Source organism: Micromys minutus, assembly GCF_963924665.1.
Source record: "Micromys minutus genome assembly, chromosome: 8".
In the NCBI taxonomy this organism is placed as follows: domain Eukaryota; kingdom Metazoa; phylum Chordata; class Mammalia; order Rodentia; family Muridae; genus Micromys; species Micromys minutus.
Window position 1 is genome coordinate 22,017,659 of NC_137977.1, and position 23,324 is coordinate 22,040,982.

At 37.9% G+C, this 23,324-nt stretch overlaps 1 protein-coding gene across 1 annotated transcript in view; it reads right to left on the bottom strand.

Moving 5' to 3' along the window:
• FAM13B (family with sequence similarity 13 member B) overlaps positions 1-23,324 on the bottom strand; it is a 61,486-nt gene that overhangs the window by 35,479 nt on the left and 2,683 nt on the right. Inside the window, exons 2-7 of the mRNA XM_080920327.1 lie at positions 19,110-19,276; positions 17,647-17,838; positions 17,015-17,227; positions 14,465-14,642; positions 14,022-14,163; positions 7,359-7,519 (exon numbers count right to left, since the gene is read on the bottom strand). Of these exons, the coding sequence (XP_080776453.1) occupies positions 7,359-7,519; positions 14,022-14,163; positions 14,465-14,642; positions 17,015-17,227; positions 17,647-17,803 (851 nt within the window). The 5' untranslated portion in view covers positions 17,804-17,838; positions 19,110-19,276. The remainder of the gene's footprint in view (positions 1-7,358; positions 7,520-14,021; positions 14,164-14,464; positions 14,643-17,014; positions 17,228-17,646; positions 17,839-19,109; positions 19,277-23,324) is intronic.

Consider the following 23,324-nt stretch of genomic DNA (forward strand, 5'->3'; position numbering starts at 1 on the left):
GCAAGAGAGACTTCATTTTTTTTTAAAAGAAAAGATATTAAAACCATTTTATGACTTTGGCAAATAACAGTAAAGTTTCTTGCTATTAGTCTGTGCTACGGCTGCTCTGACTGCTCATTCCAAAATGCTACAAACAGAACATAGGGCTGTGAAAAACACTCACCCTAACTGGGTATTTGGACATATTAATATAAAGCCTAATTATAAGCAAATAAACTATTATAGCATGTAAACAGGTAAATTGAAATGCAAACATTAATATAAGAAAAATATATATGGTGACTTAAATTTTCAAGAGGAATCTATCAATCAATGACCTGATATAAAGTATCCATAATGCCACTATTGTTACTAGGGTAGGAAGAATTACTAAATAACTCCTCACTATATAAAAAAAGCATTTAAAAATTTTTTTTCATCAGGGTGTAATGCTACATGGCCTTAATCCAAGCACTGGAAAAGCGGAACAGACAGATCTCTGTGGATACAAGGCTTTATTAAGATCTATCTCAAAAAATATTTCTCTAAGCTAAGTGTATGAAACAACATAAGTTTCCAATACTCAAATAAAACAAACTACAGACATATATATTGTCTCAGTTAAGGTTTCTATTGCTTTGATGACATGCCATGACAAAAGCAAGCTGAAGAGGAAAGGGTTACACTTCCACATCACAGGCCATCATTAAAGGAAATTAGGACAGGAACTCTAGGAGCTGATACAGAGGTCACTGGGTGAGGTGGGGGATGGGATACTGCTTACTGGCTTATTCTCCATGACATTCTCTTAGAAAAATATGTAAATATATATGCTGGATAGTTTGTGTCAATCTGACACAAGGAGGAAACCTCCAATGAGAAAATGCCTCCATAAGATCCAGCGATGGGGCACTTTCTTGATTACTGGTTAATGGAGGGCCAAGTCCACTGTCTGCTCTCGTTTCTTAAAAGGTTGCAGAGTTGGCTTTGCAACTGGAAAAATTGTGAGTGCGAGTGGAACTGCTTGAGAGGCAAGGAGTGCAGGAAAAAGGAGAACAAAAGGGCTCGGGGCAGTCCTAGTGACTAAGCGAGAGAGCAGGAGTTTTCCACAGGAGGAAAGCAGAAAAGAAACTGTACAGTGGGGTCAGCGAAAAGCTGAAAAGGCTGGAGGACAACCTAATGATACAGCCCATTTCCACAGAAAGGGTTAACCTCAAACCAGGCCACCAGAGTGGGAGAAGGTGGCTCAGGGTTACAACACAACCACCATCAGCTTTCCGAGTACCCATACAGCATATGCCTGTTGATGGTTTGGAACAAGGTTATGATCTAGGATGGCATCCTATAGAGATGATAGATCTAAGGCATTTTAAAGAGACTGTAGTTTTATATGGGATGCACTCACCTTATGTGAACAGATTCTAAATAACTGAGCCACTCAAAATTACTCCCTAAGACTGGAAGGGATTTGATGGCAGCTGTTCTAGAGGCCGCTCGGCAGCTGAGATGGGTGACATGATGGGGGAAGAAGTCAGGAATATTGAATAAGGAAATAGAGCAAGGGGAATGAACAGTCAAAGATCAGTCACTAGGTGAAGGGCACTATGATACATAAGAACAAATTAACTTGATGACACTGCTATATAACAATGTTGTTTAGTGGCTCTAAGAGCTTGGGACTAATTTAAGGAGACCAGAAAAAAAGATCCACTTTGTTTACAAAGACTATACAAGGCCCTAAAGAAACCGTCACTGATTTTTTTTTTTTTAAAAGATTAGTCTCAGTCACAGATGAGTGAATAAGGGGTACAACTGATACTGGTTCTAGCATGTGCTATGGTAATTTTATATGTCAAGCTATAGCTAGAGGTCTCCAATATCAAAATGCCCAGTGCTTCAATTGCAGAGAATATGATCATTTACAAATAGACTGGGACCAAACCCCTAAAGGTCTCAGACCTTAAAATGGTTGGTGCTTTAACTGTGGGAAATATGGTCATTTGCAACAAAGAATATATTTTCTAAAAATAGATCAGAAAGAAGGTCTGGACTTCCAGAGGTGTACAAGGTGATGAGGCAAGGGCTGTCTCTGCTCCAAGAGAAATCCAAGGCAAGTTCATACAAAAGGGAAACGAAATGGGGAGGCCTGGCTCAAGGCTCCACAGCAAAAAGTACAAGCTGTTTGCCTCCTGTTAGGCAAGGAGTAACATGTAGACTGAAATCTTTCAAATAAGTATTGCAGATCTAATGCATGCTACTTCAGGCAGTGTGGCTCTAGACTTGGACAGAGGTAAACATTCTATTCTATCCCCAAAACCTTAATAACTACAGGAATTTAAGGTTCTTTGTTCCCAAGGAGAAAAGGAGAAGGGATGATCTTGGGAAGGAGTGGACTGACTTCCCAAGGATTCATCATACATCCAGGAATTCAAAGGGGAAATTAAAATTATGGCCTAAATTGAGATTGCAAGTAAATGGTATTGAAATAGACGGTCTAGTGGATACCGGAGCTGATATAACTACCATTCCACAACATCTTGGAATTCAGAATGACCTTCTGTCATTGGGAAATGTTCTAAAGGGTCTCCCACAGACCCCAAAATCAAATTCAATTCAATTAATACCTGTCAGCATCAGAGACACTCAGTCAAGAGCAATTAAAAGATTTAATGCCTGTTGGTGAAAACAACACTGCTCTAAATGTAATCAAGAACAGAACAGCTTCCATAAAGCAAGAAATTTAGGAGACCAGAAAACAAGTATTTTGGCAAACTGCTATAAATAATCAGACACCAAAGCTAAAACTGCAGAAAAATGGCATTGAAATCAAAGGTTCAGTAGACACAGGAGCAGATGTAACAATAATTTCACCAAAATATTTGCATCCAGATTGGCCTCTTTAGGAGATAAATATTCAGATCTAGGAATTAGAACTTTATCTCAGGTGAAACAAAGTGTAAGATGAGTCAAGTGTATAGGGCCAGAAGGACAAATAGGAAAATTCAAGTCATATGTGGTTAACATAGCCATGAATATATGGGAGGTAATTTGTTGCAGCAACAGAAAACACAGAAGTAGCATTCCTCCAATCTCAGAAACAAACCATAAAGAATGCTTGTGAGAAAAATAATAAAAGATATTAAGAACATTCACAGACTGTCCATAAGCAGGACATGACATGTGTTGGTCTTTCAAAAGGTACTAACTGCCCAGCTATTAAAACGAATTTGCCAAAGTCATACTTGCCTTACTGGCATGAAAAGTCTTGGATTTTCTTAAATGACTTGTCTTAACTCCACATTAGAATATTAGACTGCAGACTGCCACATGGCCTACACCATCCTGGACATCAGCTTTTAAGTTTTCCTCTTCAATAAAAAAGGATATTCTTATTTAGTATAAAAAAAGTTAAGAGATTTAAAGTATCTTTTTTTTTCAAGATTTATTTATTTATTACATATAAGTACACTGTCACTGTTTTCAGACACACCAGAAGAGGGCATCAGATCTCATTATAGATGGTTGTGAGCCACCATGTGGTTGCTGGGATTTGAACTCAGGACCTCTGGAAGAGCAGTCAGCGCTCTAACCACTGAGCCATCTCTCCAACCCGATTTAAAATATCTTAAGTAAATTCAAAGGTTTAACACAATTCAAACTTGTTTTCTAAATCTCTAAGAATTGGAATGACTTGGAGCTAAGATAAAATATTTGAGAAGGCAGGTAGCCCATGCCTTTAATCCCAGCAGAGACAGGCAGATCTCTATAAATTAGTTGTTTTCTAAATTCTAGAGTGAACAACTGATAGGGTGATGATGGCTCACATCTTTAATCCCAGCACTTGGGAGACAGAGGCAGGCACATAGGAATTGCAATAATTTCAATTTAAAAGCTGCTTGCAAAAACAAGCTGAAATTCAATGTGAATGTCCTTTGTGATCTGAAAGTAAATACAATATAAATAAATATGTATGCTTGTTTGTTTATAGTACATATGGGAGAAAGGAGATAGAGATGCTCCAACACTGCAGAGGAATCTTGAATGACAGATGGCCAACAGTCTCTCATTTCTACAGTTTTAGAAGCTGCTTGCTCTACATTTCCTGTTTACTGAGAAAATATTTATTCCTTCTCAGGTCTCTGATGAGGCTGAAGATTAGATAGTTATAGTCTCACAGTTAAGTTATTTAGGATTTAGGAAAATATTTTAAGTGATGTTTTTAGGTTGATAAATTCAAGTTATGATTGAAAGTGATTTGGGTACAGAACTTTGGAGTCACCAAGATAGGATATAGTAGAGTACTTTCTCCAAGGCTGCCAAATACAAATGGACCACACACTGCGAGTCATTCTTACCAGATAGTACAGAATGTATTGATGTTAGAGAGTCTTTTGTTTAGACAAAAAAGGGGAAACGCTGCAGGATAGTTGATCACACTGTGAACCCTGAGATCATGTTATTTACTGGGGAAAAAAGCTGTTTCGAGTTGTGGTGTGGCTCAGTCCTTAGCACACACCTTTAACCCCTCTGGCTGGAATACAGACATGCCTTTAGTACACACTTTTGATCAACAATGAAGGTAAAGTTAGTTTATAGAAGGAAGCAGCCATGTTTGAAAGTGACCAATCAGAGAAAGAGTTAAAAGAATACAATATGCCCAACTCTCACCAGAAGAAAGAGAAAAGGCTTTAGAGGCACTACAGAGAGGAGGCATTTTTACTGGGACAGCTGTAAAAGGTTGCAGAGAGAGAACAAGCTGGATATAGATGATGACAGAAGGAGCCAGGGAATGAGAAAGAGCCAGAAGATCAGAACAGATTGACAGAGTTAGAATGGGATCAAGCAGAGCAACTCAAGATTGGCACAGAAAGAGACGCCAAACTAAAACAGTCAGTTTGGAGAGCAGTTTGAGCTGAACTGAAAGAGCCAGTCAGCTCAGACCAACAACAGGTGAGCTTACTCAGCAATACATCTCAGAGGCTGAAAACATTCTAAGCCTAAATTAGATTGGACAGAGGCTAGAGCTTCCAGGACTAGGCCTAGGTTAGTAGTAAGCCTTTAGACAACATTTATATCAGGTGAGTAATAAAATACATTTACATTGGAAAACTAGAGTTTTCCAATACCACTGATACACATTCAGCATTTTGATGGACTTTTGATGGACAACTTAGTGCTATAAATATCAATATAAAAGTAGGATAGGGAAGACGGCTCACTGGGTAAAACAGGTGCTGTGTAAAAATGAAGCACTGAGACTGCAGTGCACACACAAAAGTGTCATATTTGTCTACAACCCCAACACTGAAGGAGAAAGGGAAAAACAGGTAGATTCTTAACATTTTAGCCAGTTTAGCCTAAACAGGATCTAGGTTTAGTGAGAGGTTCACAGATACAACTGTACAGAGATATGCATGCATGTGACTCCTGTAAGTAAGAAGGATTAAGTAAACAAAATTCTATTGATTGTATTCTGTGTGCCAGTGCTGGAAGATAATAGTAATTAACAAAGACTAAAGGGACCCCAAAAACCTCATTCAGGGGGCTCTTAATGACCACTAGATTTTTTTAAAAAAAGATTTATTTATTTTATTTATGTAAGTACACTGTAGCTGTCCTCAGAGACAAGAGAAGAGGGCATCAGATCTCATTACAGACTGCTGTGAACCACCATGTGGTTGCTGGGAATTGAATTCAGGACCTTTGGAAGAACAGTCAGTGTTCTTAACAACTGAGCCATCTCTCCAGCCCGAAAACCACTAGATCTTACCTCTTAAAGGTTTAATCACTTCCCAATACCACTATCCTGGTACATACAACTTTTATCAAAGGCCTCAGATGAGCATTTAAGATCCAAAATGTAGCAATTACATGGCTATAACAATTATAGACAAAGTAAAAAAGAATTGAAAAAAAAGGGGGGGGGGAGAGTCATTATTGAAAAATAACATTTGAAAAACATAAGCAAATATCCAGAGGATTATATATCTAAATAAAAAGAAACTGCAAAGACTCAAGGGGAAAACATGACAGCACATTTGAGGAATTCTGCTATAGCCAGAAGAGAATGCCAAAGGCATATTACCCAAGAGTCAAAGTAAAAAAAGAGGTGGGGCAGTTGTCAGTAAAGGGGGGGGGGGGGGGGGGCCTAGTTATACGACTTTACAGATCATTGGAGAATTTGGTTTATTATTATAAATAAAACAGGATGATACTAAAGAGACCTAATAAAATGATGTGTGGGATTTTGTTTTTAAGATTTATTTTCAGGGCTTGAAAGTTGCCTTAGTGGTTAAAAGCACAGACTGCTCTTCCAGAGGAACTGAGTTCATTCCCAGCACCCACATAGTAGCTCACAACCATCTGTAACTCTAATCCCAGGGAGTCTGATGTCTTCTTCTGATGTCCACGGGCACCAAGCATGAGGATGGTACACATACATACATGCATGCAAAACACTCATACACACAGAAAATGGGAGAGGGAGGGAGAAAGAGAAAGAGAGAGAAGGTAGAGAACATATCACACAAAATAAACTCCTTTTAAAAAGGCAGAAACTGATCAGCGGTTTCATGATGCTTACAATTCTATCCTTGTGCCCATATTCAACCTAACCCTAACCTAGAAGCTAGAAATATAAGTCATTTCAGGAGGCCAGAGATGGCTCAGCATTCATTGCTCCTCCAGGACTCAAATTCGATCCCTAGCACTCAGGTCAGGCCTTTGAACTCCTGCTAGCCCCTTCTGTTCTTCATGAACACTGCATTCATGTAAACTACTGTAGACAGGCTTCGAGGGTTCAAAAAGTCTAGCGCCACACCCAATGCCCTCCCCTCCCCTGGGACCCTAACTCCCTCAAACCATGAGCCCAATTAGATGATTTCTTGTAAAAGCTCACTTGGTCATGGTGTTCTGTCATAGCACAGAAATTCTATTTCAACGGTTATAAAATCTTACCCAACCCAACCAACTAGCTAGCTAACATGAAAACAAATTTTAAGACACACAGGCTTTATTTTCTGAGGTGAAACATCAGTAAATGAAGCTCCTTACTGGATTTTAGTTTTCTTCTTGCTCTTTTTATACTCATATGTCTTTCTTTTTCTGAGAAAGAGTCTTACTATCTATAACCTGTGTGACCTGGACTCCTGCTTAAAGAGATCCTCTTACCTCTGCCTCCCAAATGCTGGGATTACAGGAACATGCTACCATATCCAACCAAAATTGTTTCCTTTTCTTTCTTCTTTTCAGTGCCCAGGGCCCTACACATGTTAGGCAAACTCTCCAGCACTAGCTGTATCCCCAGCTCGGCTTCACAAACACATCTCTTGGTGCTTGAGTCTATCTACAGTGACAGTTGACTCAGCTGGAATCTTTACCTTGTTGATGCTGTAACACTGTCTGATTCCAGGATGTTTTCAGTCATCCTTAACTGCAACACCTCTGGCATGCCAGCTGACTTTTCTACACCTTCTTCTGGAAGTTCTTCTATATGTTCCAGCTTTTCATCTTCCTCTTCTTCCTCAGAAAGTTCATTAACCTACATTCAAAAGGATTTCAGGTTTAAATTTAGTAAAGCTTATCCAAATACACTATTCTAAATAAATAAATAAATAAATAAATAAATAAATAAATAAATAAATAATAATAGTAATAATAATATAAAGGCAAGTAACTCATCTTTAAATTTCCTAATCCAATCTCTGCTATAAAGTGCCAACTTTCTTATATCAAAATAAAACAGAGAAAATATTTACCTAACATGTTAAAGGGCCCAGGCTCAATATCCAACACTAAAAACCTAAATAAGTAACAATAAAACTAAACAAGTATAAAAACAATGTAACTTTTTAATTTTAATTTTGTTTATGTCAAACAGCATTTTGATGAAGGACAAATATGAATAATGTTACAATCTAAAAAATAAGCTTTTTAGATGTAACAGTAAGAATGTTTCATCTTGCTGGGCATGGCAGCACAGGCAATTCCAACACTGGGGAGGCAAAGGCAGGATCACTGCATGTTCCAATTGGCCAGGACTATACATTATACAAGACCGGCCTCAAAAATAATTGTTAAAGCTTCATTTTCAAACTGTTTTTATAAATTTAATATAGAAAATGTCTAGTTACTTTCTCCATCTTCTAGGTATACTAAACAAGCCATTTAATATTAAATGTGAAAAAAGAGGGCACAAAAATATTGACTTGGGTGGAACTTATCTATAAACCTGGTAACTGGGAGACAGGCAGGATTATTAAAAGTTCAAGGTCATCCTAAACAGCAAGTTAGAGGCCAGCTTAGGATATAAAGGGGGAGTTAAGAATATTATTAAAGTGTTGATTTCAGCTGAGTTGGCACACTTGTCTTTAGTCAAAGTACTCAGGAGGCAGAGGCAGGAAGATCTCTGAAAGTTCTAGGCCTGTCTGCACAAAATATTCTAGGCAAGCCTGAGAGACACACAGTGAAACCCTACCAAAGAGAAAAAGAGGAATGAAATATTTTAGGTGTTAACTGTGTTTCAGAAAAATGTCAGTTAACTTCTGCTTACATTTTTTTTCATTAAAAAATGGAACCCTAGCAAGTGACGTAGTCCTTGTGATAGAAGACTTGCCTAGCATTTACAAGGTATTGGATTCAGTCTCCATCATTGTCCCAAAAAAAGAAAAAGAAAACCCTGAAACAAAGAACTTACATTTTAACTATGTTTTAAGAAATTTACTTTTATTTTATGTGCACTGGTATGTTCCCTGCATATATATCTGTATAAGGATGGCAGATACTGGGGTTACGACAGTTGAGAGCTGTCATGTGGGTGCTGGGAATTGAACTCAGATTCTTTGGAGCCCCACTGAGCCCACTGAGCCATTTCTCCAGTCCCACATTTTAACTATTACTCACAAAGTTGTAATTACATTTTTCTAGTAGAATGTATAAAATGTCTCTATCACCAAACCAATTATACTAAGTAATCACTAACAAAAACAAGTAACAAAGACCACTAAAATACTATAGAAAATGTAATAAACCATTTTTACGTGAAATATATTTTAAGGTTATCTAAAAGAAGCAGTTAGATGTGGTGGCACAAACCTCTAATAGTTCATTCAAGCCTGCCTGGGCTCCAAAGTGACTTTCAGGCTGATGTGAGCTACTCAGCAAGACCCTGTCTCAAAAATAAATTATACCAAAGAAGAAACTATCAATAAATAGTCTAATAGCTTTTATAAGCTAATACTACTCATTAAAATACTGAGCAGCATATCTTGAGCCTAGTCAAACTAGCCAGACAACCACAACTGACCAAAACGCACACAACAAGCTGATTGTGGGTGCCAGCCCCAACTGATATATTAGCAAGAACTCCTGCACCTAAGGCTCAAGGACCATTGACAAGAGAAGGCATGAAGATTGTAAAAGCCAGAGGGAAAGAAATTTGCTATGAGACTATGTGTCCTAGAAATGTCAAATACCACACCCATGAAATCTTTCTTATCAACATGGCTGCCTAAATAAAACTATATAAACCCAAGTGGGAGCTTCTAAACAATAGCTGATATCATCTGTCAAATGGTCTAGCACACCTAAGACTGTGGGTATAACCTACGGTGCTCCAAAACAACAAAAGTCAATGGCTTGAGTTTGTAAATACATGACAGATTCCATTTAATTTGTTGTGCTTATAAATGTAATGCCTTATCTACCCCATAAAACAGTGATGAAGAAAACGTCAAAGGGGACAGTGAGCTGGATAGACAGCTCAGCAGATAAAGGCACTTGCCATCAAGCCTGACTAGATGTCCAAGATTGTTCCCCAGAACCTATATGGCAAGGAAAAAACAACTTCCCCAAGTTGTTCTCCAACCTCCACAAGGAACCAACACACCCACATCACCAACATACACAATAAATTTAGAACTAATTTTTATTTAAGCAGAATAAATACTAATTCAGTCCACCTATTTTTGGTAATCTTAATATGTATCACTTTTATAAATCATTTTGGGGATTAAGGAAATAGCTCAGAGAGTAAAGTATATAACATGCAAGTATGAGATTAGAGTTCAGATTCCCAGAACCATGTATAAAGCCAGGTAAGAATGACGACCTGCCTATAATTCCAGTGTTCAAAATGAAGAAACAGGGTTCCTAAAGTAAGCTAGCTAGCTAGACTAGCCCAAGTCAGTAAAGTCTAGGTATAAGTGAGAAACCCTACCACAATAAACAAAAAGAAATCAAGGAAGACACCAATCTGGCCTCCACACACAGGTATACACATGTACAATGCACATTTGCACAAGTGTGCCCATGTACATACAAACACGTATGTATCACAAACATACATACATACATACATACATACATACATACATACATACATACACACATGCTAAGGCACATTGGATTCCTCAGTTGGCTCAGATAGCACACCACACAAGCATTAGGACCTCCATCTGGATCCACAGATGCCATATAAAAACCAGACATGGTCATGCACATCTGTATACTTAGTACTGGAGACACAGAGTCAGGAAGACACCAGGACACAATGACCAGCTGATGTAGACCAATCAGTGAGCACTTAATTCATTGAGATTCCCATCTCATAAGATAGAGAACAATGGCAGACAGCCATATTGTCCTCTAGCCTACAAATACACATAGACCACACATTCTAAAAAATTAAAAAAATAAAAATTTAAAAAAGTAAAGAATTAGTTTTCAAAAGTCATTGTTCCTATAGATAATAGCTCTTTGGAACTATGAAAGCCTTTTGTTACTTCATACTGACTGTATCACATTTAAGTCAATAAACCTTACATAACTGACAATATTTTCATCAGCATTATTTTATCCAACTAAAAACATGACCTGTAGGATTTTCTCCTCCTCACTTCCAGTTCCCAGTACAGTCCATGGAACTTCCTGCAGTAATAACCGATACAATTACTTAGAGCAAGAGAGGGCATGAGAATACAGTAAAATGTCCTCTCATTCCAAATTAATCCTTGAAGGGTCTTCATCTTTCCTTTGTCCACTTTAACTTCTGCTCAACAATTCCTCTTTATTCATAAGTTAACTTGAACTTGTCCTATGCAGCTGCCTCGACTTCACTTAAGGAAAACCTTCACCCATACTTACATCTCTTCTTTCTTTGACTGCTGTAATTCCCTTCTCTAGGGTCTCGTGAAATGCCTGCTCTCCAGACTCCAGACTGTGGAGAATGCTGCTACCTGCCTTCTCAAACGTATAAAGAAACATAATTATCACCTCCATCTTCAAACCACCTCACTGGATTTTCATTATTTACCACCTTCAGGAGAGTTTAACAACTAAATACCTAGGTTAATGGAACAAAACTCCAAAACAGTACTGAATAAACTTGGCTTTCTTCAGATATCAAAATTAAAATAAAAAGCAAGCACTGCCACCAGATAAGCCATACTTACAAGTATCTTAAAATATGTAAATGAGACTTAAGAAGTATTTAGTTAAAGCAATTGAAACACAACTGCTCAGAGTTTGAGACTATCTTACTTTCACTCAAATACCTCATCAATTCTACTAACAAATCAAAACTGCTTAAAGAAAAACATGAAGTGTATTTCCCCAGGGTCTGGAGAGATCCCTCAATGGCTACAAGCACTGGCTGCTTCCAGTGCCAGGTTCAATTCCCAGCATATGTAACCAGTTCCAGAAGATCCAACACCCTTTTCTGTTCTCTGAGGGCACCAGGCATGCACATGTGCACAGACACCCACTCACATACACATAAAATTCAATATTTTTAAAAGAAAAGAGATCCCAGTAATTAGCAACTCATAAACATATATCCTACTTCAAGGCCCACTTCACTACCCTATTTCCTGGAGCTATTTTGCTCAATATACTATTATCTTTTTCTTTTTTTGTTTTCCTTTGATTTTTCAAGACTGGGTTTTTTTCTGTTCACTCGTGGCTGTCCTGGAACTTGGTCTGTAGACTAGCATGGCCTCAAACTCAAGAGATTCTCCTGAGTGCTGGGATCAAGGCATGTACAATCACACCAGCCTCACTAATATCTTTTCCATCCATGGGCAAACAGAAAGAATTTCAACATTTCTTCTCAGTCTTGCTTAATTAAGTGTCATCCTTTGTAAAGTAAAAGCACAATATATTTTGAAATCAATTTTTCTAATGCTTGAAAAAATATAAAAATACTGACAAAATACATATAGACATATAGTACAACACAAGTAAGGAAATTATAGAACAAAAAAACTCTACAAAGTTATATCACAATATAAAGCACAACCAAGGAATACACTGCAAATTTTAGGCAATTATAAATACTAGTTAGGCTGTTATCATCACTTTCCAGCAAGTCAAAAACCTTGAAAACATAGAAAAATCAATGATATAAACACACATACTGCTCTTTTATTTTGAAGAGTTTTAATCTTAATTCTAAAAGAGCTATTGGATTAAGATGTAATTTAAAGAAGGATGACATACAAAATTTCAACAGATAAATGTATAACTATCAAGACATTAGAGTTTAAGTATCAGCCAGGCATAATAGTACATGCCTCTAATCCCAACACTGGAAAGGAGAAGCCACAGAAATAGATGCTTAAGGCAAGCCTTGGCTATTTAAGGAGTTCCAGGTCAGCTTTAGATTGCATGAGACTCAGTCACAAAACAAAACAACCTTTATGACAACCTCAACCTATCCTCCTGATATTATTCTCAAGCAACAATCACCTAAAGCTAAGAGTGAGGGTATATGCCAATAATCCTAGCACTCAGAAACCTGAGCTAAGGACGTCAGTAATTTAAGGCCAACCTATGCTACACAACCAGGTCAAGACCAGACTATGATCAATAAACTATCCAGGTGTGGTATCTCATGCCTTTAAATCCCATAATCCCAGCACCCAGGCAGCTGAGACAAACAGATCTGTGAGATGGAGGCGAGTCTGCAGTAAGTTCCAGGCCAGGCAGAAATATACAATGAGACTGTCTCAAAAAAAAAAAAAAAAATCTTGTGACAACAGATCTCTCTAACTCACAGATTCTAAACCTGAGGCGTCTCAACTAATAATGGAAATTGCAATTATTCAGACTCTAAAATCCCTAATTCATAAAGAAAAAAGAAAAATGTAAAAGTGTAGGAACTAAGGATATAACTCAGGCAGAGTGTGAATAGTGCTTCATAAAACCAAATGTGGTAGTGAATGCCTAGAATTTTACCAGGGAAGTAGAGGCAGGAGGATCAGAAGCTCAAGATCATTCTTGCCTATACAGCAAGTCTGAAGCCAGCCTGAACTACACAAGATCTTCCCTCAACAAAAGAAAATAAAAATCGTTAACAGAGTTTAAACAATGGATTTTAAGAGCCAGGCATGGAAGCCAATCCCAGCACTGGGAAAACTAATGCAATTTAAGATTAGCCTAGGCTACCTACTGAAGTCAAGGCCAGTCTGGGTTAAATTAAGACCCTATCATCACACAAACAATACAAACCAAAAATAAAACAATCCAAAAATCAATACATAAATCATGGATTTGAATAATTTATTAGAGTCACAAATTTTAAATTATCCACTAGCCAGGTATGCTGGTACATACATCTGTAATTTCAACACTCAAGAAGTTATCTAGATTTCAAGGGCAGTCTGGGCTACACAAAATCAACAATTTCTAGGTTAATAATAGGTCTGGGGAATGAAATACAAAACAATTTCTACCATGTACTCTGACTTTTTCCTAGCTGAACATTTATCTCAATGATAGAATAATTACCTAGCATGTTCAAAGACCTAGGTCCAATCCCCAACACTATGAATTAATATATAATAAATGCCTTTTGCTTAGTACCTAAACTGATATCAGAAAGTAGGAGTAAGGGTATAAAATCAAGTCATATGCCACACGAATTAATTACAAAACAACCAGAGAACCACCTTTAGTTTAGAAAGTAAATTCTATGTAAGTTCATGTCAAGCCAGTAAGAGCATAGGCTTATATTTTCTAAGAAATAGAATATTGAATATGCTCACCTGCTCAGTAATTGAACTCAAATCATTTGATGAAAAATCTTCCTCTTCATTCTCAAAAAACTCATAATAATTTTCCAGAAGTCCCGCCATTATCCTGCTCACAATTTCTTGCTCTTTCATATCTTCCACATCTGTGTAAATGCTAAGAATAAAAGCTTAAATTGAGCTGAGTTCTTAAATTAATTACAGGTAAAATGAAAAAAACCACCAGTGAGTCACATTATGAAACTGAGCAATTTATGTCATCATTCTGTTCCTCAGTTTTCCCATCTGTAAAATCTAATTTGTACCCTGAACACAGCAATGCTCTGAGAATTAATCAGATATACTGTAAAAAATAATGGTTCACCAAGCATCCTATGATCCTTGGGAAGACAATATACTGATTCCATTTCACAAACCCAATTTTAAAAAACTTAAACAAAAGTTGTGAAATAACTTACTGGAAGACATCTGGACCAAAAACAGCAGCCAACGAATTTGCAGACCAAATTTCTTCATGATGTGATGCTACATTGGCTAAAAACCTACACAGAAACTTTAACAAACTGTAATTAACAGGTGGAAGCTGTTGCAAGAGGAACCTCAACTTTCTTCCAAATTCATCTTCATTATTATAATCTATAAAACATAATGACAGGTTTTCTTAATGAAGTAAAAGGTAAAGCTCAGATATTTTGCCAGGTTCACATTACTCCACCCACATCATTTTTTTACTACAACAATTCAAACCTCTTCACTTCCTCTGGAGAGGCCAAACACCTTAGGGGCTTTACATTTCCCTTATTAAGTGAAGAGTTTAAAGGGAAGGTGGAGAAAAAGGACTCAGCCTCTCAATTACTGTAGGATGTCTTCCCCACCTGTTACCCATGTGCCTCAAGTCTCTAATTCTTCATCATACTGTCTCCTGCAACATTAGACCTGGGTTTCCAAACAAATGCCCACTCTAAGAAGTCAAAAGACACTGACCTTCAGTGAACAAAACCTACTAAGGAGCCATCAATAAGCAATTATCAATGACAATTTCCTTCATGAATAAACAAGAAAATAAGAAATAAACAGGATGACAGGATTTTCTTCTTTCTTGGCACTCAGAAAAGAATCGCTAAACATAATATGATCCAACTAAACTGAAAGGTTTTTCTGTTTCTCATTTGGTTTCTCCTCTAAATTTTTTAATTTTGTTTTTGAGACAGTCTCACTTGACAGCCTAGACTGACTGGCCCAGGCTAGCCTAAAACTCATAGACAATCCTCCTGTGTTTAGTCCTGGGGTTACAGGCATAAACCACCATCCCTAGCTCTGGTTTCTTTTTTTACCAAGTGCATATCTCAGAAGCTACTTACTAGGCCTTCTGTTTGTTACATCAATGAGTTTTTAGAAACCCCTGTAGTGGATAATGGTCTAATTTTGGAGAGTTTCTCAGAGGTACTTCAAAATAACATTACTTTTTTTTCCTGCAGATTTCTTAAAATTAACTCACATGGGGAAAAAAATAAATGGTTATTTATGGTCGTGATAATATTGGCCATTTCTGCAAGACAACATACTTATAAACAGTTTATCAGGAGCTGAGGAGACAGCTCAAGTCAGTAAAATTCTTGCTGCACAAGCATAATCACCTGAGTTCAAGATTCCCACCATCCTTAAAGAAGCCAAATACAGAGCCATGTACTTATAATCCCGGGGCCAGAGAGGCAGAGCCATGAGGAACCCTGGGCTGGCTGGCCAGCAATCTAGCTGGCTCAGAGCTCTAAGTTCAGGGAGAGACCCTATTTCAAACACTAAGATAGAGAATGACTAAAGACAACAACTGACATCAACCTCTTCCCTTCACACACACACACACACACACACACACACAAAATGTTGTGTATCAGGAAAGGGTTTACTTAAGGTTTACTTAAGTCACATAGTTTACTTAAGGTTTTTAAAAGCAACGACTTTCCTACGCTCTGTGATAGCAGCAATTGTACACTCAAACACACAGGTACTCAGGTCTCAGAACTGAATGAAACATGCCTGGGATTATGGACATAGACCATCACATGATTTATATTTTTGCTATACCTAATATTTTAATAATTTAATGTTTTTAAGACATCATGCCTGTAATTAGTGGAAATTAATTGTAATTGGGTATGGTGGTTCATGGCTTTAATCCCAACACTCCAGAGACTATATAGTAAGCTCTAGGAGAGCCAAGACTACTAGAGACCCTACCACACAAAAAACAAAAACAAACATGAAAATGAATAAACCAGATGGATAAGTCTTCATTAACTTCTGTGAAGAGTTTCCAGAGAAAGAGAAACTGCTTAATAGCTCAGTGTATGCTGTTCTTGCAGGAATTCTTAGTTCAGTTCCTTAGCACCAGAGGGACTGACACCCTCTTGGGACTTTGCACTCACACAGACACACATATATACGTAATTTTTAAAAAATCTTTTTAAGTCACTTATATCAATTAAAAGCAAAATTCAATTAACACTAATTGTACCTAACATCTCTGATTTATCATTATATCACAATCATGTGTTTATTTTGTATTTATCATCTATTTCTCTATATATACCTTTAAAACTTTAGCTCATGCCAGAGGACTAGCTCAGCAAGTAGAGGCATTTGCCACAAAGTCTGAAACCCTAAATTTAATTCCTTAATTGTTTGGATCTCCAGAATCCATATAAAAGTAGAAGCTGAGGAACAACACTCAAGGCTGTCCCCTGATGCTCATAATGCACAAAGTGGTACACATGCATGCTCACACTTATATAAACACATACATCATATACACAAAAATACATACTTAAATGTTTTAATAAGTACTACAAAGATCTAAGAAATTTGCCACTCAACTATATACCCAGAGAACAAGCAAGGAAATAAAAAATTAATCTCTGAAATATATACTAACCACACACATATCAAATTTCTAAAAGGTAAGGACTCTAAAACTAATAATAAATGACTGGTAAAAATCAAATTGTTACCTTGAGAAAGCTGCAGCAAGTGAATATGCAAGCTGCCAGGTATGACGGGCTCAGGGAGCTCCTGCAGGAAAAACCTAAGGAGACTAATGGCTGAGGGGACGTCTGCTTCCTTAACCAAATCCACCTCTTCTCCACTGTCGTATCTCTGCCGAAGCCACTCCACTGTCTCAGCATTCCCATTGACTTGAAACAGCCCTTGTTGCTCCAGACCTCCTATGTTAGTTCAAGGCAAGAATTAAGCTGCACCTTCAACTGTGTAGTCACATAATCATGTTCATTCTCAAGTTAAAATGCTCATACTTTTGGAAAGCCTTTCTTGGCTCCCCAGATTTAACTAAAAAAACCAAATTGAACATCTAACATATACTATCTCAGAAGGATATTCTATTTCAGCCCACCCTCTACATTTTAAATTTTCCTATTACCCCCACTGAAAATGTTCTCAGCTGGGCAACTGCCATTTCTATGTAAATCAATTTAAACAAAAATATTTTTTATCGTTTCTAGGTGTTTAAATTTTTCTTCATGCTTTGCACTATTCGTACTAAGAAAAAAATTAAATCCAAAATCAAAAAGGGGTAAATTGTGTTCATTACAACAAAAGCTAGCCCTCAAAATAAGTAAATGTATACCATGTTCCTCAATATAGTCCACAACGTGGCGGACTATGAATGGAACCTCATTGTCTGGATGTCCTCCCTGCTGCAGCTCATCAAGTGGAATTCCAAATATTTTGCTAGCAAGATCGGAGTTGCAGTTACTCAAGGAAGGGGAGGAGCTCTTCCTCATAGCTTTTTTGCAGCCAGAAATCAAAGCTGTCTTTTCTGCCAAATAAAAGACAAAAAAGAAAATAGAAAAAGGGAAAAAAAAGGACTATAATAATTAACAGGTGGCAATATGAATAAATACATTAAAGAAAAATGCTTTTACCCCTGAATGTGCACTCATCTATTTAAGTATGTCCCAGTTATCAGGCCCATCATACAGCCTACAAATACAGGTCAGTCTAATTACCTAGGTTGTTCTCTACTACAGACTGGTCTGAATGCTCTGTAAAGTCTGAACACTTTACAGCATCAAACAAGTCATCCAAACCTTTTGGAAAATGACATTAAGATCCCAAGACAATTAAGGACCAAATGTGGCCCCAAGACTTTCACTCTGAAAGCATAGTGACAATAAAGTTTTTAGAAGTCAAACCCAACCCAACTCTGAACCCTGCAGTATGAACCCTCAGTTTTCAGACTGGGTAATCAGGAAGAGAATCACCTTTAATAAACTGACGGGCCCATTTGAGACATTTTTATAAGTAAAGGCCTGATAGGAACAAGAGTAATCATTGTTGTTGTTCAAGACAGGATTTCTCTGTGTAACAAGCCTTGGCTGTCCCTGACTCTCTTTGTAGACCAGGCTGGCCTCAAACCTAGAGATCCACCTGCCTCTGCCTCCCAAGTGCTAGGATTAAAGATATGCACTACCACACTTCAACTTTAGTGAGGAAAAAAACTCCAGATCCTCAAGATACTCCAGAAGTAATAGTTGTCTTCATTTTGTAGGATAGAGATCAGTAAAAAAAGACACTAACTGTCTCTAGTGTCTGAAGCATTAAATAACAAGCAGTACAAAGAATTAACTAATCCCAGGAAAAATCCACTCTTTAGACAAAAGAAAAGATCATCTTCAAAAGAAAAAATTCCAAATACTGATACTTCAGACCAATGGTGAATCCCAAGATTCTAAAAGTTTAAAAAATTAAGATTGAATCAACATTGAATCAACTCTATTAGCTAGATCAAAGGCACCATTAGCATGACCAGGAAACAATCCAACCAATTTTTAGAAATGGTAGAAATTGAGTTAGGAACAAGAAAATATCATGAATTCATACAGTCTTAGAAAAAGAACATCTATTCTTTGATATACTTGGTTATCAGCTAATTAATACAAAACCTCAAAGTTAATCAAATAGCTAACTACATGAATCACTGATAGCAAAAAAAACAAACGGAAGAAAAACTTAGTAACAGCTATAAACAGCAAATTCTAAGAGTCTTGGTAGATTTCTAAAGCATTACCACTAAGAAAGCTTGCTTACCTTTGAGTACTTAAACACCTAAGTTTAAAAAACGGCTTCTGCACCAGCTACCCTCACTGAGCAAGCATCTTTTTGTCATTTATGGTTGTTTGAGATTATGGCAGAAGATCAGCCTGTAGTTCCTCATTGAAGAAACGCAGAACTCGATCAGTACTTCAGCAGTTAATCTATAAAAAGAGAAAAACAACTTTCAATTCTTGCATGTGTGTCTGTATGTGGTCCTCTATGCATTCATGTTTTTTTAAGAATAAGAATCCATCTTATCTTTTCAAGAGTCTCTCACCTCAATCAGAAGCTTACCAGTTCAGGTATACTAACCAGCCAATGAACTCCCAGGAAACACCTGGGATTTCAGGATCTAGCAACTATTCCTAGATAGATGCTAAACAAAAATCTTTAAAAAAAACAAAAAACAAAACCACCCAGAGTCTCACTCTGTAGACCTGGGTGTCCTCAAGCTCACAGAGATCATCCTGCCTCTGCTTCCCAGCCAAATCTAATCATTCAGATGCACAAAATTTCTCAACTGCTTTCCACTGCCCAGTGCTCTGTACTGCAGGGGTGGGGGATGAAGAGCACATATCTACAAGTGTCTTATATTTCTAAAGCAGAGTTGTGAATGATATACTAATAAACAACATACACAGATGTAATACATTAAGAAACTAAAATGACGGGAGTGGGGGGAAAAAAAGAAACTAAAAACACTAGAGCAGTGTTTCTCACCCTTCCTAATGCTGTGACCCTCTAATATAGCTCCTCACTCTGTAGTGACCCCAAACCATAAAATTATTTCGTTGCTACTTCTTAACTGTAAATTTGCTATTTTTAAAAAATATTTATTTAGTGTATGTGAGTATACTGTCACTGTCTTCAGACACACCAGAAGACGGCATCGGATCTCATTACAGATGGTTGTGAGCCACCATGTGGGTGCTGGGAATTGAACTCAGGACCTCTGGAAGAGCGCCAGTGCTCTTAACTGCTGAGCCGTCTCTCTAGCCCATAATTTTGCTGTTATGAATCATAATGTAAGCATTTGATATGCAGAATATCTGGTATGCAACTCCCAAAGGGGTCACAACCCACAGCTTGGGCTAGACAGATGGCTCAGGGGGTAAAGGTACTTGCTGCCAAACTTAACGACCTGAATTTGATTTCTGGGACCCATTTGGTGACAGAACCAACTCCTAAAAGTTGTCCTCTGATACCACCCCACACACATGGGGGGGGGGGGATGAAAAGAGGGAAACACACAGAAACAGAATGAAATTAAAACTATACAAAAGCTGAGTATAATAAAGGCACACTACCTTTGATTCCAACACTAGAGAGGCAGAAGCAGGTGAATCTCTAAGCTTGAGGCCAGCCTGGCCTACAAAGTGAGTTTCAGGACAGCCAGAAACATGAGAAACCCTGTCTGAGACACAAAGAGAAAGAGAATGAGAGAGGGAGAGAGGGAGAGAGGGAGAGAGTGAGGAGCAGGGGGGAGGGAAAGAGAAAGAGAATGTGTGTGTGTGTGTGTGTGTGTGTGTGTGTGTGTGTGTGTGTGTGAGAGAGACTGCAGACACCAGAAAAAGACATTGGATCCCCTAAAGCTGAGTTTCAAGCAGTTGTGAGCCATCCAATGTGGAGTCTGGGAATCTAATTTAGTCCCTCTACAAGAGCAGCAAGTGCTCTTAACAACTGAACCATCTCCCCAGCCCCTTTTTTGTTTCTTTCTTCCTAAAGGCAGAGTCATACTGTGTAGTCAAGACTGGTCTAAAATTCATGATCCCCTCTGCTTCAGCCTCCTGAGTACTGTGAAACCATACTTGGATAACTTTTCTTAATTTTTTGAAATATAAAACTACAATTACATGTTTTAACAGAAAAAGGTATTAGCGGGATTCTACAACTTACTCTAGACAACTGAGTTTCCAGAAATGGAAACTTTTCTCATTTTATACTGCTGGCAAAAAGTACCTTTGGAGAGGAAAAAACAAAAAAGGAAAGGTGGGGACTGAGGAGAGAGTTAAGTGCTCACCCAAGAAAGAAAACCTGAGCTTATCCCCAGTACACATATAAAAAGCCAGGCATGGTGGCATGCCCAAGTAATCACAGTGCTGGGGAGGCAGAAAGATCTCTGGGGCTCCATAGCAGACAAGCTAGCCTAGCATAATCTGCAAGCCCCAGCTCCAAGTGAGAGATCAGCTCACACAACAAGGCAGGTAGCTCCTGAGAAACAACATTCCAAGTTGTCTCGGCCTTCAAATGAAAACTCACACAGGAAACACTAGCATCCACACCCATATGTGCATGTAAGTACATACAACCGTACACACACGAAACAAGCACATATATAAAAGCAGCACTGACCTAACATGCATAAGGCCATGGGTTTGATCCTAAAGTCTAAAAATGAAAAGAGGGAGGGACTATACTTTTTTGTTTTGTGAACCTTAAGCAAATCTCAACAACAAAGACCACTTTATTGTTGTTTCCACCTCTAACGTAACCAACAGTAGAATACAAGTATTTAAATTGATGCTATCATTTCCAATACTTTTCAGTTCACTACCCATCAGAATCCTCCAACCATCCGGTAAGGTAAAGAGGAAAAAAGAAAAAGGCTCAGAGAGCTGACACAACTGGTCAACTTCCAGAGCTTGTGACTAAAGCTGCAACTGACTTTGAAGTGGATGCCCTTCCTAGCTAACAAATATAGATCCCACTAAAACTGCTGCTTCAATTTCCCTTAAAATGTATGAAGCCACAGCATAATTCCCATTTGTTAACTTGTCATGTGAAACGAGTTGTTGTATTAAAATGGCATGTTCCAAATCCTTCATTGTTCCCATTTCCAGTTAAAATCAGCTACTCACAAATTAACCTTCTGTTCTCTCTTGGAGAAGTTCCAACGCACTCAAATTTGGGGAGCACAAATTGTAGGCAAGTTCATCTATACATTCCATACTTCCTTTTTCTAGACTCTTAGCTCCTCTCATGTTCTTGGCATGCTACAAAGATACTTTATTAACAAAGATATAGCTAAAAAATATTTATTCGTTGATTGATTGGTTTTGTTTTTCAGACAGTACAAGTGTCTCACTATATAGCCGTGGCTAGCCTGAAACCAAATATAAACAAGACTAACCTGGATCTCCTAGACATGCCTGGGAGTACTCTACCTACAAAGTACTGGGATTAAAAGTATATTACCAAGTATGCCTTTTTAATACTGATGTGTTGAAACAGATTCTTGGTATTGATATATCTAGTCTAAATTTAGGCTAAGACCCTTTTCCAAATATGAAATCAAGTGGGAACTCAGGAGGAAGAAGCAGGCAGAGCACTGAGTTTGGTCTACAGATCAAGTTCTAGGACAGCAAGAGCTACAGAGAGAACAGTCTCAAAAAAACAAAATAAATAAATATTAAAAACATAAAACCAGCTTCTTTGTTGCTTATCTGTAAAACAGATGCTATATAAAACAGGATGCTATATAAAATTAATTTCCAGTAATTCATTCATTCATTTTCAGAAAAAAAAATTAACCAATATAGAAAATAAAAAGATTATACCCATAACTCAACAAAGAAACAACTAAGTTAAAAAATGGGTATGGATTCAAGATAAATGTTTCTCCAAAAAAAATCAAATTAAGTGTGCTAGTTGTTTGTTGTCAACTCGACAGAGGTCAGGGTCATCTGGGAAGGTGGAACCCAGACTGGCCTGTGGGCAAGTCTGTGGAGCACTTTCTTGATTAATGATTGATGTGGGAGAATCTAATCCACTAAGGTGAAGTGCCATCCCAAAAGGTGGTTCTGGGTTGTATAAGAAAGCAGGCTAAGCAAGACAGGAGGAAGCCAATAAGCAGCACTCTCCCGTGGCCTCTGCTTCAGCTGTGCCTCAAGTTCCTGTCCTGACAAACACTTCTGTCAGTAAGGTGAGATAAACCCTTTCCTACCCAAACTGTTGGTAATGGTGTTTATCCCAGCAAGTGAAACCTAACTAGGGCAGTAAGCATAGAAAAGCTATGGGGGGGGGGGGGGCTGGAGAGATGGCTCAGTGAGTGGTTAAGAGCACTGGCTGCTCTTCCAGAGGTCCTGAGTTCAATTCCCAACAACCACATGGTGGCTCACAACTATCTGTAACAAGATCTGATACCATCTTCTGGTGTGTCTGAAGACAGCAACAGTGTACATATACATATATATTTTTAAAAAGAAGAAA